This window comes from Mytilus trossulus, chromosome 4, assembly GCF_036588685.1.
Source record: "Mytilus trossulus isolate FHL-02 chromosome 4, PNRI_Mtr1.1.1.hap1, whole genome shotgun sequence".
Lineage (NCBI taxonomy): Eukaryota > Metazoa > Mollusca > Bivalvia > Mytilida > Mytilidae > Mytilus > Mytilus trossulus.
Window position 1 is genome coordinate 48,760,364 of NC_086376.1, and position 16,580 is coordinate 48,776,943.

The window sequence follows — 16,580 nt, forward strand, 5'->3', positions numbered from 1 at the left end:
AGGAAAGTTACCCCTCAAACAAATCAGCTAGGATTAATACAGATGGTTTAGGAAAACCATAACAATAAAGAGTTGGAATAGTATGAAATCAGGCAAGACTAGCACTGATACATTTGTATGAGAAGGGTCAGACGAAACCCTTGCACTCCTGCAAATCTGAAGTTTTCACAAAAGATCGTTGTTCCCTGGAAGAACTTTATATAGTACTTCCAAGTTTTTACCAACATATGGTATTATTAAGTATTCCCTGTATATTATTTATCTTATTTATAAATAATTACATTGTAATATTGTCGTCAAGATTTCTTTGTAAACAAAGGACTTATAAATAATATATATATATATATATTTAATAAGTATGTCTGAATCAGTGACAACTCTACGACAGGTTTTATCCATCGGATCATCAGTGATGGTGATACAATAAAGGCTGAAAATACATTTTGTATATATAATTCGTCTAAATATCAGCCCAAACAATGATACATCTGTAAATTTGCGTTATCATATATATTTATATACAATTTTATATATGTATGAAAATTATATATGAACTTTTGACCGGCATTATTTGTATTGTTTTAAGTGAAGATAGGTCGCAATTTGTTATCAAACTTAACTTTGACTTTATTAAAAAAAAAATGGCAATAAAATGATACAACCGCCAATTCGATTAATCAAAAAAAATCCTGGTAACAAACTATAACCGAGTGAAACACATAAACTAAATTAACTAAAGAAGTGTTTTCATAAACATTTCAAGAACTGTCTTCATAAACATTGATAAAAAAAACTATCTTCATAAACATTTATAGAAAAAAACTCTCTTCATAAACAGTATAGAAAAAACTATCTCCATAAACATTTATAGAAAAAACTATCTTCATAAACATTTATAGAAAAAACTATCTTCATAAACATAAAAATAACTGTCTTGATAAACATAAAAATAACTGTCTTCATAAACACATAAGTTCTAAAGACAAATACTGTTTAAAAATGAATATCATATATCACATGGAGTTTCAAAAGTGTGCTAAACTTTATATCGTAATTCGAACTATGGCTTAATTCCTATATATTAAACAAGTGTGTTCTTAATTGATATAAAGAATAGTTTGGAGGGGGGGGGGGGGGAGAGAAGTGTTCGCAACTTCAAAAAAGACACAAGCTGGTAGATTCAAATTGGTACACTCAAAGAGTTTTATTAGTTTTGGTGACAAACAGGTTCAACATTATCGAGTCTTATGTAGAACTAAAATAAAAAAAATAAAAAAACTAGAGAGCAACATACGATGTAAACACAAGTTAATCTAAACAAATGAAGTCGAGAACATGCAACTACAAAGACATTTGCGAACAGAAAATGCTTTCGGTCATCCGTTGGTCATTTTTATTCCTACTTTTAGTAAAATATCGAGTTATGCAAGACTTTTAAATATTCATATTGATTAAAGAACATTTAAAGAACTTCAATAAATATTCACGTCAGATATTCGAGGTTTAGTAAGAAAGTAATTCACACTGTGGTTCTTCAAATTACCATAATTTCCTCCCTTGGACATCCCGACTTGTTTCCGTCAACACATTATCATCATTAATAAAAGTAAAAATATTTTAAAATGTATATTTCTTCGTATTTTTCAGATACAGTTATGCTTGAGCAATCACGATACGTTCATCGACCGCTACGTTCCTAACTGAAGAAATAATTTTATTTAGTGAACGAAAGGATTAAGTGAATTATGGGTTTATAATATCATTTGTGAATATGTTGTAAACGTGGGTAAAAATGGCAATACATAAGATGTAGACACACGGAAAACTTTATATTAAAGGTGAATAGAAGTTCTCTTCGAGTGCAACTATTAAAGGATGAATTAAAGTATATATTAACAGGGATTATATCAAGAGGATTATCGTTATTGCAAACATTTTTAATTCAGGGCTGAATTATAATACTAATGACCCTACTGTGTTACAAACGTATCCAAACTATACCAGGTGGAATATAAGTGAACGAATCATCCAATACAATAATTGAAAGTTCTAAAGACAAATATTGTTATCTAAACGACTAAGCTGTGATTCTATCTTGCATATAGGAGCCAATACTCGAGTGCATACATCATGCATACGGCACATAATGCGTCAATTTTCCTGAATTGATACACAGATTGACATACAAATCAATAATTGTAGGTGTGTCAGTATCTTTTGTAACCGTCCGAATTGATTCAAAATTTATCACGAAAGATGTTTGAAACAAATATCAGATGCGCCAACGATATTCTTAACATGGAGTGCGTTGAAGTATAGGAAACCAATCATTACTTATATTTTCTTCCGTAGAAATGAGTGCAAACATTTCGGATAGTATATCATCGTACGATATATTGCCGATTTTCAATAGTAGTAGTGAGTTTACTATCGGACACATTGGCGATAACAGTTCTTCAATACCTCCGAATACATCAGGAACTAATTATTCTTCTGACGACCCGCCAATATCTATTTACACGCCATGGCAGCAGGCACTAGTGACGTTAGCACTTGCGTTAATGGTTTTAGGCACAATAGTTGGAAATTGCTTAGTGTGTATAGCCGTTGGAATAGTGAAAAAGCTTCAAACACCTTCAAATCTTCTCATTTTATCATTAGCCGTGTCGGACCTCTTAGTTGCTGTATTAGTGATGCCATTTGTAACCACATACCAAGTGCTGAGCTATTGGCCGTTCGGAAATGTGATTTGTGATTTGTTTACTTCTTTAGATGTCATATTGTGCACAGCATCCATCCTTAATTTATGTATGATTAGTGTTGATCGATATTTTGTAATCACACGGCCCTTTCAATATGCAATGAAACGAACACCAAAAAGAATGGGCATAATGATTGCCGGTGTATGGTGTTCCTCTGTGTTGATATCTCTTCCACCTTTATTTGGATGGAAAGAAGACCCGCCTAAATGGCATTGTATTATCAGCCAGAATATAGGCTATCAAATCTATGCAACTTTAGGTGCCTTCTACGTTCCACTTTTCGTCATGTTGGCAGTTTACTACAGAATATGGAGAGTATCTTCTCGATTAGCAAAAAAAGAAAGTACAAATCAGCTTGGCAGTATTGACAAAGGCCAAAGCAATGCCCATTACTCAAATAGAGTAAAGACGAATTCTGTTGAAACGGGATGTACTGTTTTACCTAACGGTAACGTAAGAAATGGTTGCCATAGTGAAAAAGATGAAGATGAAAGAGTAGAAATGCTTGCAAAAAATAGTGCTTCAATTCAAAGACGTAGATTTACAATTAAAAGTATTTTACCAAAAGGTCGTAGATCATCTGGGCATAAAGATTCGAAAGCCATTAAAACACTAGGAATTATAATGGGTGGATTTACGGCGTGTTGGTTGCCATTTTTTATTCTTGCCGTTATTAGACCATTCGTAGGAGATAACGACATTCCAATCCACATGATAAGTGTCTTTAATTGGCTAGGATACTTTAATTCATTTCTGAACCCAGTGATCTACGCAAGGTTCAACAGGGATTTTCGAACTCCTTTCAAGGAAATTTTATGCTTGCGTTGCAAGGGAATTAATGTGAGAATTCGTTCAGAAAGCTACGTCGAGCAATATGGACCAGATCCTAGATTGAGAGATTGTTTACGACCTCCTACCTCCTCGGTTGTTCGATACGACAGTCAAGGTCGCACGGAAGTTCATTTAGGAAATGGTTCGACGCCTTCTGAAAGTAAAGTATGACGAACCAAAACAATCTTAATAAAGCTTATACTCTGTCTCCAAAGATGACACCTGCATGCATTAAGAATGTCGGTGTTATCGACAAGTTCATCGACTTCATGTACTGTGATATAAACTGACGAGAGATTTGTAAATTGTTATTTAATGACTTTTTTGTGACCCAAAATGTAGTTTTGGGCTCATTGTATATTTAAGAAGCTGTGATAAAACTTGCTATAAATACAATAGAGAAACTCATTTATGTTCTTCTATGTACGACAGAATATGGTATACATTATATGTTAGCATTTACAGTATAGGTAAAATACATTTTATACGTTTGAAACTGTGCTGACGTCACAGCGGATTATAAATCCCTTATTTATATACGTACATTCTCTGTGATTTTTACGGTTATATTAATTTCAACTTGGAAACAATATCGTTTTGTTTTTGTTTTTTCAATTGCCTCCTGTTTTCAAATATTTGTTTCTTAATTCTGTTTTGAAATTATCAGCTAAATTATTAGATATTGTTTTATTAGGCTGTAAAATTTTTTGAAAATAAACTTATTATCGTTAAATTATGTACAGTTTGGTGAAACCAAATTAAATGCATTGATACAAATAAACGAAGATTCAAGATTTAATTACACTGTAACGACGATTTTGCAGGTTATCTGTTTATTTAAAGAATGAAAAAAATATCGAGTTTTATCCGTTAACCGTTATATTTGTTCAGACATTTCATAATCATGTACGTCTGACTTAATCTGGTGCTAAGTGTTATTATAAAGTAGATATTAGGAGGCAATTGATTCATTTCATTACAATCGCTACAAAATAGACGACGAGATATGAAAAGTTATTAGATTTGATTTCATGTAAGAGACTTCAGATATGAAATTATTACTCATATTTACTTCATTCAAATAATTGAACTTTTTTTCCTAAGAGATTGTCGCTTTTTGCGTTTTCATAATGTATGTGGTTTTTTTTTTAAAGAAAAGGGAGAAAAAACAAGGAGAGAGACTCTTTTAGATATAATTAACCTACTTAAGTTTGAGTAGATTTAGAAGATTCAGTTTGATCTTACAATTAGCACACTTTACAAATAGGTTTTAAATGTTTTTATTTTTATATAAAATTCATTTGAAAAACCTCTTGCGGCAGATATTATTCAATTTTTACAATAGAGCTTTGGTCAAAGTTCTTTTAATAGGTATGTCCTGCTGCTTTTATTAGCACATATTATATTTGGCTTTAAAAAAAAATAATGCTTTTAAAACTATATAGCTTGAAGAAATGAAATGATAACGCTGAAAGAAGTTCAAATCGGCTTGTTATTCAGTGCGTCTTTGTTGAATTTTCAATAAATCATATGGAAATAAATCTTAAAAATTTTGTGCTTCCAAAGGGGTTTAGATTAACAATAATGTTTTAACAACATGGAGATGAATCTCTGGGAAAATACTGAATTACTTTACTCTAGACTACACCATACATATGACAAGTGTGTTGGGAAAGAACGTAGTTTGAGTTTATAACCTAGCCGATATCGATTAAACTGCACACGATGCGAATTAAAATTTTACTGTCTTTTCATCGACCCTCCATGCCATGAAATAAATAAAAAAAAACTTATACAAATTTGAAGAGCATATATATACAAAAGAATAATATTTACTTCACCAGATGTGCATTTTGATATTTTATATGTCTTTGGTTATTCTCAAGGTCAAAGTATTTGAAAATCCTAAGCCGAATATAATCTTTCAATATTTGTTGTTCATAAAGGGTTTTTGTTAAGTCATAACTGGTCGTAATTAAAATTGTTGGTAAGAACAACGTGCGTTAAGTTTGTCATTAAATTTGTAAAAGTGTTTTTATTCCAACCCTTATTATTACAAAAAGTGTAAAACAATGTTAATAATTGAAACTAAGCAGGACTAAATGTTTTTTAAGATACATATGTATTGTAAGTAAAATTACATGCAGAAAAGACACATACTATCATAGTGTAATGTCTTTGAATCGACCAATGAAGAACACAACACATGTACAAGTCACTAAACACAGAATTTTGATTGATGTGTAACAGTGTTTGTGTTATTATTTAAAACATAGAATATATGTATGAGGGACGACAATGCGATTAATTATCACGGGTTTCTTTCTGTGTCGTTAAGTATTATAAAAAAATATCAGCTTAATTTTTGGGTATTGTCCAACAAGCAAAGTTTTTGTAATAACTATTAGCCATTTACTAATGTTATTGTCAGCTCAGTCGATTTATAGCATTCTCTTACGTAATAATGAAAATAAAAATTGTTATAAATATGATCAAATATGTATATGGTTCTATTATGAAAAATTACTTCCTAACAATGACTCCCAAAAATGTCAGGGCTTCTTCTCAATTTAACAACAGGGCAACATACACTTTATTATTAATAACTGAAACATTCTTTCATCTCTGATCTACACTGTATGTAAAACAGGTAATACATTTGTACAAGCAAATAAGAAAACCAATAAGGGGTTTCCTAACGTAGTGGAAAGGGGGACTTGGAAAGACCGTAAGTATAAAAGTCCATATATATCACATGGGCCTACATTATTTACCTTTTGCTTGGGAAAATGTGTACATCAATTAATTATAACTGCTCGAAAGAAAATCAAATTTAAAAAAAAAACATGGATAAATGTTTTGTCATAAAGACCACATAGTCCTTTTGTCAATAATTTCCTTTAGATTTTTATAGTTAAGACTTATTGATATTTTAATTTATCTCTTCTTCAAACGTTATATATACAGTGGTTAATTCTCGCTTTATTTATAATATTATGCACTGCAGAGAAACAAGATATTGCTATGTGTGTTTCCTAGTATAGACGTACATGAATATGTTATTTTCTTTTCAATACAGTATAAATGTCATTAAGGATACAAAAATTCCAAATATGTAGTAGTTTAGATTAGCATAAAATTGTAAAAAATCACAGAGAATGGTTTATTTTTATTATTTGTGTTGCAGCTAAGCTGTTTTATTAATTTTACTGCTGATTATTAGCATGCAATAGCAAAGACTTGTAAATAAATTATCATATTTATTTTCATCATCATCCATAGAACAAACAAGTTTTACAGAAATTGCATTTATCGCCATGTGGTAGAAAACGAAGTGGTCACACGTAGAATCACATTCCATTTATTTAATTGATGAAGACATAAAAAATTCCAAGAAAATTCAAAATCCAGTATTTTTATACGAAAAAATACTCTTTAGTTAAAGATTTTTATGATCATCTTGCCTGCTAGTATTTATATTTGATATAATGTTAGTGATGTACTGTTTAAGTTATTACTTGAATCCTATGAATTATAAATTAAACTCGTTATCTTAATTGATTAAATCCACTTAGTTTGCGAAAACTTGTGTACCAACTGATACCAATCGACTAAAAATATCATCGATTAAAGACTTAAATAATCTAATGAGTTATAATTTAGACCCCAGGCAAACTATCACCTATTTTTATTTCATACGTTTTTATAAATTTTATTTTTCGAAATAAGCATTATGATGTAAAGACACTAGAAAGATCCTCTTTTCTAAAATTTCATTTGATGCCAACATTTCCTAAATATATTGCATGTTTAAAAAGTTACACATATGCTTGGTGAAACGTTAACTACTTTGTTGTATATTATATTTATTTCTGTAATATTCTTCCTGAGCGAAATTTTGATTACATTTGTGAATTGTGTTAACTCTGTTAAGCAGTGATACTGCTTTAGAAGACGGCTTTAGTATATCAAAGCTTTTTTGTTAATTTTTCAGTAACAAAAGTAACCAGTGTTACTTGTGTATTTGATGTTATTTTTGCTTGTTTGTGTGTTAATTTGAAGGGACTGTTTTTGTTTATACATCTTGCCATATTAAACTTTTCAGTTAAAAGCAGATAAATGACTAATTATTACTGTTGATAAGATGAGGTTTTATAAAGTTTAGTTATGAATTATTTGCTTTGACAAGTTATCATATTATTATTTTGTTTTTAATTTTAACTACATTGTATACTGAGCAAAGGTAACTTCAGACATAAAAAGGGTTTACATCCAACTAAATGTTAGGTAAACTGCCAGCAAACTTCCTTGACTATTGCTCTCATTACTTATTCATATAAGAGATAATGGAACAGCTACTTTTTAAAGGATGATATTTCGTTTGCTAAAATGAATCACCTGGTAATTAAGATAAATGTGCATGAAAGTTTCAAAAAACAATTACAACTGTTATTGGACCAAACAGTAAATGATATGTTTTAATTTTTAAAAAAATCTGGATTTGTTTCTGCATTATTTCCAAAACGTTTAAACCGAGAGGTCTTTTTTTGTAAACCTTTTATTTTACTTAAGCTATTAAGGTATCAACGACAACAAAAAATAAAATAGTCTTTTTTTGTCAAATGGTCAAATATGAAATAATACTATACTCTTGATACTAGGTTCTATCATATATAGTTCATCTTTTTTAATACGTTTTTATCTTCTTTTGGGACAAATAAGATGGAAGATTGCCCTGTCACTCAATTCATTGGCCTTGTGGACGTTATGGGAGAAGAACGCGAGAGATATTCAAAAATGTATTTAAGGAGAAGACATCTATTGTGACAAATACCTATATAATTATTTAGAACATTTATGTTGTAATTACAACTGTTATAAACTTAATATAAATAACTATTGATTTTCTAGTTTGTAACATATACATTCTATATTGTAAAATATTGCTCACTATCATTTCTAGTCGATACCATTAGAAACGTTGGTCACTTGCGTCAGTTTTTATTTCTTCATATTCTCAGGTTTTTTCATCTCAAATCTAAAAAAAGTTTCACAACTATGCACATAAGTTATCAAAAGGTACAACCCTCTGACTAAACTTAAGACTTTAAATCTCCTCAAACGAAATTACACAAATAAATAAAATGAATTGATACCGCCAACGCCACCACATACCTTAAATAACAACAGATTGTTGTTTTCTGTATGTGCTTATTAAAAAAAAATATTCCTCTACAATTGTTTCATAAAGCTTCATGAAAGGAATAAAATTGTTCAGGCACAACTATTTGGTAAAAATTGTACAAGCCTAGTAGTTATCCTTCATGGTATAATGCAAACTACGCGACTGATGGTTAACATTTTGGAAAATAAAAAAAATGCAAATTAGCGAAGCAGCAAAATTATTTCTGATAATGTAAGAAATAAGTGAACATTTGCATTTTCCGAGATGACTTTCGGTTATGTCCTTTTGTACCCTTTCAGAGGGTTAAAAGGTGCACATGTGAAACTGCACATAAGTCCATCTCAGATTTACCTCGAATTTTTGGTGGTTTTTTTTTTAATAAAGAAATCAATAAGGTAAAACTAAAAGCAAACAAATTCTAGACAATTATTTTTTATCATGCTGTTGTACCAAGCAGAAAAATTCTGAATTAAGAAAATAAACCTTGTTGCCTCAAGCAATGTAACTGCTGCTATATACTTAGTAGCCCGGATGATCAGTCAATGTATTATATTTCATCGTGCAACTATGTCTTCTGTTGTACACATGACAGGTATACAAATACAATTATTGCTTTATTTCTATAGTATACAAATACAACCTTCTTGTATCTGGTTGCCTTGTTGAACAAACGGTTGTTCTAAAATTTTTGGGCGCTCTTCGCGGTTCGTAATTGTAAATGAAAATAGTCGAAAACAACGGTTAGGAATAAAAACAAATAAACGTAGCAGTAAAAAGGTTAAATTTCAGGATAAAAATTTTACAGTGTCAAAAGACATATATTTAACTTTGCCCGCTTCGAAACAAAAAGAATAGCTAGGCTAAGCTTCTGCTAGTTTTGGATGCACGGATAGATACAATTTATATTTTCTTCCAATGTACATTTGTTGAACACGTCTTCATTGATGTATAACTGATAAGAAATCATTTTTAAAGTCAATTTTGTAATTTTCTTGTTTGTGTTACGTCGATCTCTTAAATTGCCATTGCCATCGAATTCCACTGGTATTAGTCTCCTTCATTTTCAGTTTTATTTGCCAAAAATTTTCTTTTTCCTACTAGCAATCAATTTAACTAATAAGTCCTCTAATACATTCAGGATTGTTTATTTATTGAATATTAACTCATGAGTTACTCATGCATTGTATAGACAGCAGTCTCAATGCTTGAAATTTTGCGCAGTGACAACGTGGTCTTTTTTCTGAGGAAAATCTTCCCCTTCCTATACAAAACTTAAGATATCGGTCTTTATCAAATTAGATAGGATACTAGTAGATACTTTAAGTGTTGATCGTTACCTACAAGTGAAGGTCAATTGAATCGTCTGGGCATACTCCTTTAAATTACTGCTGAAATATTAGCTGCTTGTAAACGCCTGTTGAAATAATATTTTTGTATAAAACAGTTTAGCGCATTGTTGATCATATAATAACGTGAATTTAGAGTTCATATGGTTCAAAGCATAATAAATATATAAATACTGAAGAAAGAGTTTTTTTTATTTCTGTCTTCAAAGATTGATGTACTCCTTTTTCATGACACGATTATCAGTGTAAGGTTTCTGGAACAGTTACCGCTATGGCCATGAAAAAGTTGATGTCAAAAATGTGAAATGTTCTGTATAAAAATGATAATACCATGATATGGCCTTGTCAATGTCACCAAGTATTCAATTGACATATAGGTGAATTGGAATACCGGTATAGTCTTATATACATTGATCTTTTTGATCATCACTGTAAATATGCTGATGCATTAGTATAGTTCATTGTGATATAGATATTCTTTGCTTAACGCCCTGTGGCAAATATTTCATCTGCCAATGTTATATGCGATATAACTGCAAATGAGAAAACTATTAATCAAAGGATTATGATATCAACACGTATAGGTCATTATACTGCCTTCAACAATGAGAAACAAAACCTAAAACCATATGGTTAAAGATGAGAAATTTTGACTAGCACGGGGAAATGAGGGCATTTTAAATATAAGTAGACATTTAGTCTGGTAATAGTTTTTAAACGCGCCAAAAACTCCGCTCCATATTTATTTCTGTGGTTTGTGTCTATCGTACGAGAAAAGCCTTTTACAATAGATTTGTTCGGATTTTCCCTCTGTTGTGATGTTGTGTCCCTATAGTAGATAAGGGGAATGTTGAGCCCACACAACCATGTTCAACTCCCTACATATTATAATTTTTTTGTGCAACATCAGTGGTTGTCGTTGTTTGCTGGCCGGCACATTTTATTTTGTTTTTTGATTTCAGCCTTAATCAGGCCATTGCTTTGCTTGAATGATTGGTGTTGAATGCCTTGTTTAGCGCTAATGAATATTTCGTGGCGGTCAGTTTTTATTTGTGAAGGAAGCAGGAATACCCACAGAAAGTCTGCCTAAGGACAAGTTGCTCTCTGTTTCCTTGGATCAGTACATGATGATGTGAATGAGGCTCCTCCTGTTGTCAAGGTTGATGTTAAGGTCATTGATTGGAAAGATTTGTCAAGACTTCTCAGATATCATCCCAGGGCTTCTTCTTGCTCTTCTTCTTTCTTAATAGCATATGAAGAGATCAGCCGTAACTAGGTGGAAATAAAGCCAAAATTGTAAAGCAAGAAGGGGGGTTAGCGTTGTGTTGTCCCCCTCCCCCGAGTAAATCAATCCTCACTGGAACAGGGAAATTATTTTACTCCTTATCTTCTAGTGGGAGGTATGCTTTCTCATTTTCTAGATCAATGGTCTCTGATGTTTTTAGATAAGTGATTTATTTCGAAAGACGCTTATTTGAACATTCAAATTTCTCCTAAGTTTCGTCATTTCCTAAAACTAGTTTGGGCAGACAAGGTGTACAATTTCAAAGCTAAATCTTTTGGCCTTGCTACAGCTCTCCTAGTTTTTACCAGGATTTTTTCAGACTGTGGTGTACTTATTTACTTCTAACTAGACGATTCCTTTATCAAGAATTACTGCCGAAAAAAAAATCGGATAATTCCTAGTAAAAATTTCATTTTCCTGGAAGAACATTTTCTGACAGATAGGGTCTAGAGATTCCTCCAGATTAGAAGGTAATCAAGGTACTTCAGTTGTCAACTGCTCTGATACAGTTTTCAAATGTCCCAGCTTTTTCAATTTCTACAGCTGGTGTGTTTCTTGATTTCAATCATTGACATCATTCTACTAAGAGGTCTACGCATCCAGTTGTATCTGTCGGAGTTGTGGCAACCAATTTCTCAGTTGTGGGAGGCATCTCTTCCAATTCTGCCTCGGTTGTCACTCATCATCATTACTGGCTGCAACAAAAAACCTGTTCTCTAGGGAGTTTTGTTGAATCATCGACACCCAGGTCTATCTCTCTTCACAGATGCCAGCTTGATGGGGTTGAAAATTCATCTGAAAAGCAGAACAGCCTCAGGTCTTTGGTCAGGTGCTCAATTTTGAAGAACACATCAATTTTCTAGACATGAGACCTGTATTACTTTCTCTCCTTTATTTTCAAGCCGTGATTTAGGATCAGTCACCTCTGGTTGCCATGCAACGGACAACTCCACAATAGTAGCTAATCGTCAGAATCAAGGGGAACTCACTCCTTCTCCCTGTTTCTTCCGAGTATGGAAATTATTCTTCTGTGTTACAGTTCCGATATAGTTCTGTATTTCAATAATGATCTAGACAGTCAAAATCTATCAACAGATGCTCTTTCCAGTTCGCATTTCCAAGTGAACATAGAAGGGGAACTTCATTCATCGGTGAATCCGCATTCTTCGTTGGGATCGTCATCATATAGATATGGTGCCACTAGTCTGAAACACAAGTTGAAGACGTAGATTTTCCAAATTCAAGACTTCCTTCTTAGTTCAAGGGAAGAAAGATTCATCAAGGTCTAGATAATCTTCATCATATGCACGCATGGTTACTGTCAGGAATTCCATCATGAAAGGAAGACTTTTCTGAAGAAACAACCAAGCGTATCGAAGGACTAGTCACGTAATCTACAGGAGTTGTTTATGCAATTTTGCTATTACAAGATCAACTTCACCATCTCATTACACAGAGCTTTTTCTAAAACCATTGGAATCGGTCTTCTGGCCGACTTGTTTTAGTACACGTTTGTAGCAGAAGACAATAACAATCAAAACCAAGAAGTAAACAAAGACTAAAAACCCAAAGGTCATTTACAACAGCATACTCTTTTCCTCAATTCGTTCAGAACCTTATAAAGGACAAAAAGAAAACAAAAGCTTGCAAAATTGCAAAATTCTTTCATTTTGTTTATAGATATATTGATGATTTTCTATTACTGAATAATCCATATTTCAGTCAGTATTGCATCTCATATATCCCAAGTGAACATGAAATTAAGAATCTTTTTCTCAATGTTGACACAGATTTCACACTACAATCTGTGACAAACGGGATGATTTCAACTTCCTAATTATCAATTTCCCAATTTGTGGCAGTCACATATCCCTCTGTTACGTCGTATGGTGTTAACATATCTCAACTGATACGTTATTCTCGTGCTTTTTAACACTATACGGAATTCATATACTAGACTTTTCGCAGAAACTGCTCCACAAGAGTTAAGTGAGAAAATATGAAATATGAAAAATGAAACTCCGTTAATTTTATGGACATCATCACGAATTTGTTGATATATACAATTAAATGTGGCTTAACTAACTAATGACAGTTTTTCCACGTCAATATCTATGTCGTATGTCTACGAAGAACCGCACATTAAATATTTCCGATTATGGCTGTTTTACCGGGTGTGAATTTGCATTGATATAAGACATATCTTGGTATTTGGTACATCCATCATTCAAATGTTTATTTTTGGTGTTTCGGTTGGATAATGTGTTATGTCTTATCGTTTGTAATCCAAACAATCATAATAGGATTATAATTTAGTACGCCAGACGCGCGTTTCGTCTACATAAGACTCATCAGTGACGCTCATATCAAAAAAGTTATAAAGCCAAACAAATACAAAGTGGAAGAGCATTGAAGTTCTAAAATTCCAAAAAGTTGTGCCAATACGGCTAAGGTTATACTATGCCTTGGATAAAAACATCCTTAGACTTTAGAAAAAAATCAAAGTTTTGTAAACAGGAAATTTATAAAACTGACCGCATAATTGATATTCATGTTAACACCGAAGTGCCGACTACTAGGTTGGTGATATCATCGGGGACAAGACGTCCACCAGCAAAGACTTCGACCCAGTGGTGTTAATAGGTATCATAGGTACCAGGATTATAATTTAGTACGCCAGACGCGCGTTACGTCTACATAAGACTCATCAGTGACGCTCATATCAAAATGGTTATAAAGCCAAACAAATACAAAGTTGAAGAGAATTGAAGATCCAAAATTCCAAAAAGTTGTGTCAATACGGCTAAGGTAATCAATGCCTTGGATAAGAAAATCCTTAGTTTTTAGAAAATTTTAAAAGTTTTGTAAACAGGAAATTTATGAAAAAGACCACATAATTGATATTCATGTCAACACCGAAGTGCCGACTACTGGGCTGGTGAAACCCTTGGACGTTTCGTCCATCAGCAGAGGCATCGAACTAGTGGTGTAAATAGTTATGAAAGGTACCAGGATTACTATTTAGTACGCCAGACGCGCGTTTCGTCTACATAAGACTCATCAGTGACGCTCTTAACAAAATAGTTATAAAGCCAAACAAATACAAAGTTAAGATAGTCTTTCATAACCGTCATTGTCATGACATTATTTTGGATTGACATTGTGAATACAATTGAATATGATTCGTAATATAGGTATGTCACTGTTTGTGCTCTCTGTCGTTGATAAGAGATGTTCGGTGTTGTTCTGAGTTTTGCATGAAGTGTTAACTATTATATTATTTGTATGTGTGTGTTTTTGTGATTTATTTTTAAGTTTTAAGTTTTTATTTTTTGTGATTGTGTTGTATTTCTGTCAGTTAGTGTTGTCCTTTTAGCGGTATTTGTTAACATTGTCAATCAAGCAGGAAGTTTAAATTGGCTAGTCATACAACCTGGTTCAACCCACCATTTTTCTTAAAATGTGCTGTGCCAAGTCAAAAATGTGACAGTTGTATTCAAACAGTTCGTTTCTATGTATGTTGGCGTTGATTTGTTGCACTTTAGTGTTCCAGTTGTGTATTTGTTTTCTTCTTATAGTTGATGTGTTTCCCTTGGGTTAGTTTTGTTTTCTTCTAATTGATTTATGACTTTGAACAGTGATATATAACTGTTGCCTGAATTTGTGACTCTAAATGTAACATTTTATGTTAATGGTGTCAGTTTAAATGGATTTATCTTCTCTTAGTTACTGTGCAACATTAAGTGTATTTCGTGAAAGGCGTTTTGTTCCTTCTTAAGACTTAGGTTTTGTCTTGAACGTTCTTCAGTTTCCGCCTATTGGACCTTAGCACTCAAGTATTCATGTAATAAATGTTGCTTTCATAAACTGGTCTGAGAATAAGCAAAATTCATGCCTAGCCTATTTCTGAGTCTTGCCTCTGCTGATAAGACCTCAGTTACAATCCTAAATGATCCTTCTTTTCTAGCTTAGAATCAATCACATGATAAAGGTTCTGGGTTGAGGTTTATCATAAGGAATTGAAAAATATGACGTGTTTACAATATTCACGTAATTAAGGTGGTTCGTAGGTACACAAATTTCAGGAAAAAATTAAACCATTATTTTGTCAGTACAAATTTTATTTATTACACTATTTGTTATTACTTTATGATATGGTACAAAAAGCAACCCAAAAAATTCGTTTCGGTTTGGCCTCAGATGACTTTTAAAATGTTTATATCATTGAAAAAGCTCAAAGTTATCTCCCTTTGGACCAAAAATGCCATCTTTTTGCATTAAATTTGAAATATCTTTTTTAACTCATCGGTGACCTATATTTTTTAATTACTGTTTTCAAATAAGCTGTACATAAACTAAATTATTGTAAAATTTAAGTGATTTCTGTAATTAGGTTAATTTTTTCTTCTTCGATATTACCTCTATTTCTCCTATTAGTCGAACAGAAAAAAAGGAAATTAACAAATTAAAAATGTAGTCAGATTGTGATCTTAAATGAAAGGTGACCCCATTTTTTATTTCAGTTTTCTTTCAAGTAAATGATAAATTATAAAAAAAAAAAAAAGATGTGGTATTATCGCCAATGAGACAACTATCCACAAAAGACCAAAATGACACAAACATTAACAACTATAGGTAACCGTACGGCCTTCAACAATGAGCAAAGCCCATACCGCATATAGTAAGCTATAAAAGGCCCCGATAAGACAATGTAAAACAATTCAAACGAGAAAACTAACGGCCTTATTTATGTTACAAAATGAACGAAAAACAAATATGTAGCACATTAACAAACGAAAACCACTGAATTACAGGCTCCTGACTTGGGACAGTAAATATTCAGATAAAGTTCATTTATAACAAAAATATAGCGAAATCATATATTAGAAAATAAAATTGATTTATACCCAGGAGCCCCCTTAAGTTCCTCTTTAATTCAATATCAATATTTACAATTAGAATATCAGTCACCTCTGGATAGTCTATTTGTATGACTAGTTTTTATAATTTGAACCTGCAAAACAAATAATCAGTACAAAGAAAGATAATTCTTACTGTTCATTTAAAATTAAAAAAACAATACAGCCCGCAAATTATATTTATATCCTTCTGTAAAATTGATTCTCTTTTTATTTAGTGTATGTAAAGAATGTAAACCATGAGAAATGTTG

General features: G+C 32.0%; 1 protein-coding gene across 4 annotated transcripts in view; it reads left to right on the forward strand.

Moving 5' to 3' along the window:
- The window catches only part of LOC134715433 (5-hydroxytryptamine receptor 1-like), a 113,823-nt gene extending 103,513 nt beyond the window's left edge, over positions 1-10,310 (forward strand). For all 4 annotated transcript variants that reach the window (XM_063577603.1, XM_063577604.1, XM_063577601.1 and 1 more), the window contains one exon: positions 1,648-10,310. In XM_063577603.1, the coding sequence (XP_063433673.1) occupies positions 2,355-3,764 (1,410 nt within the window). In that variant the 5' untranslated portion in view covers positions 1,648-2,354 and the 3' untranslated portion in view covers positions 3,765-10,310. The remainder of the gene's footprint in view (positions 1-1,647) is intronic.
- Positions 10,311-16,580: the final 6,270 nt, after the last annotated feature.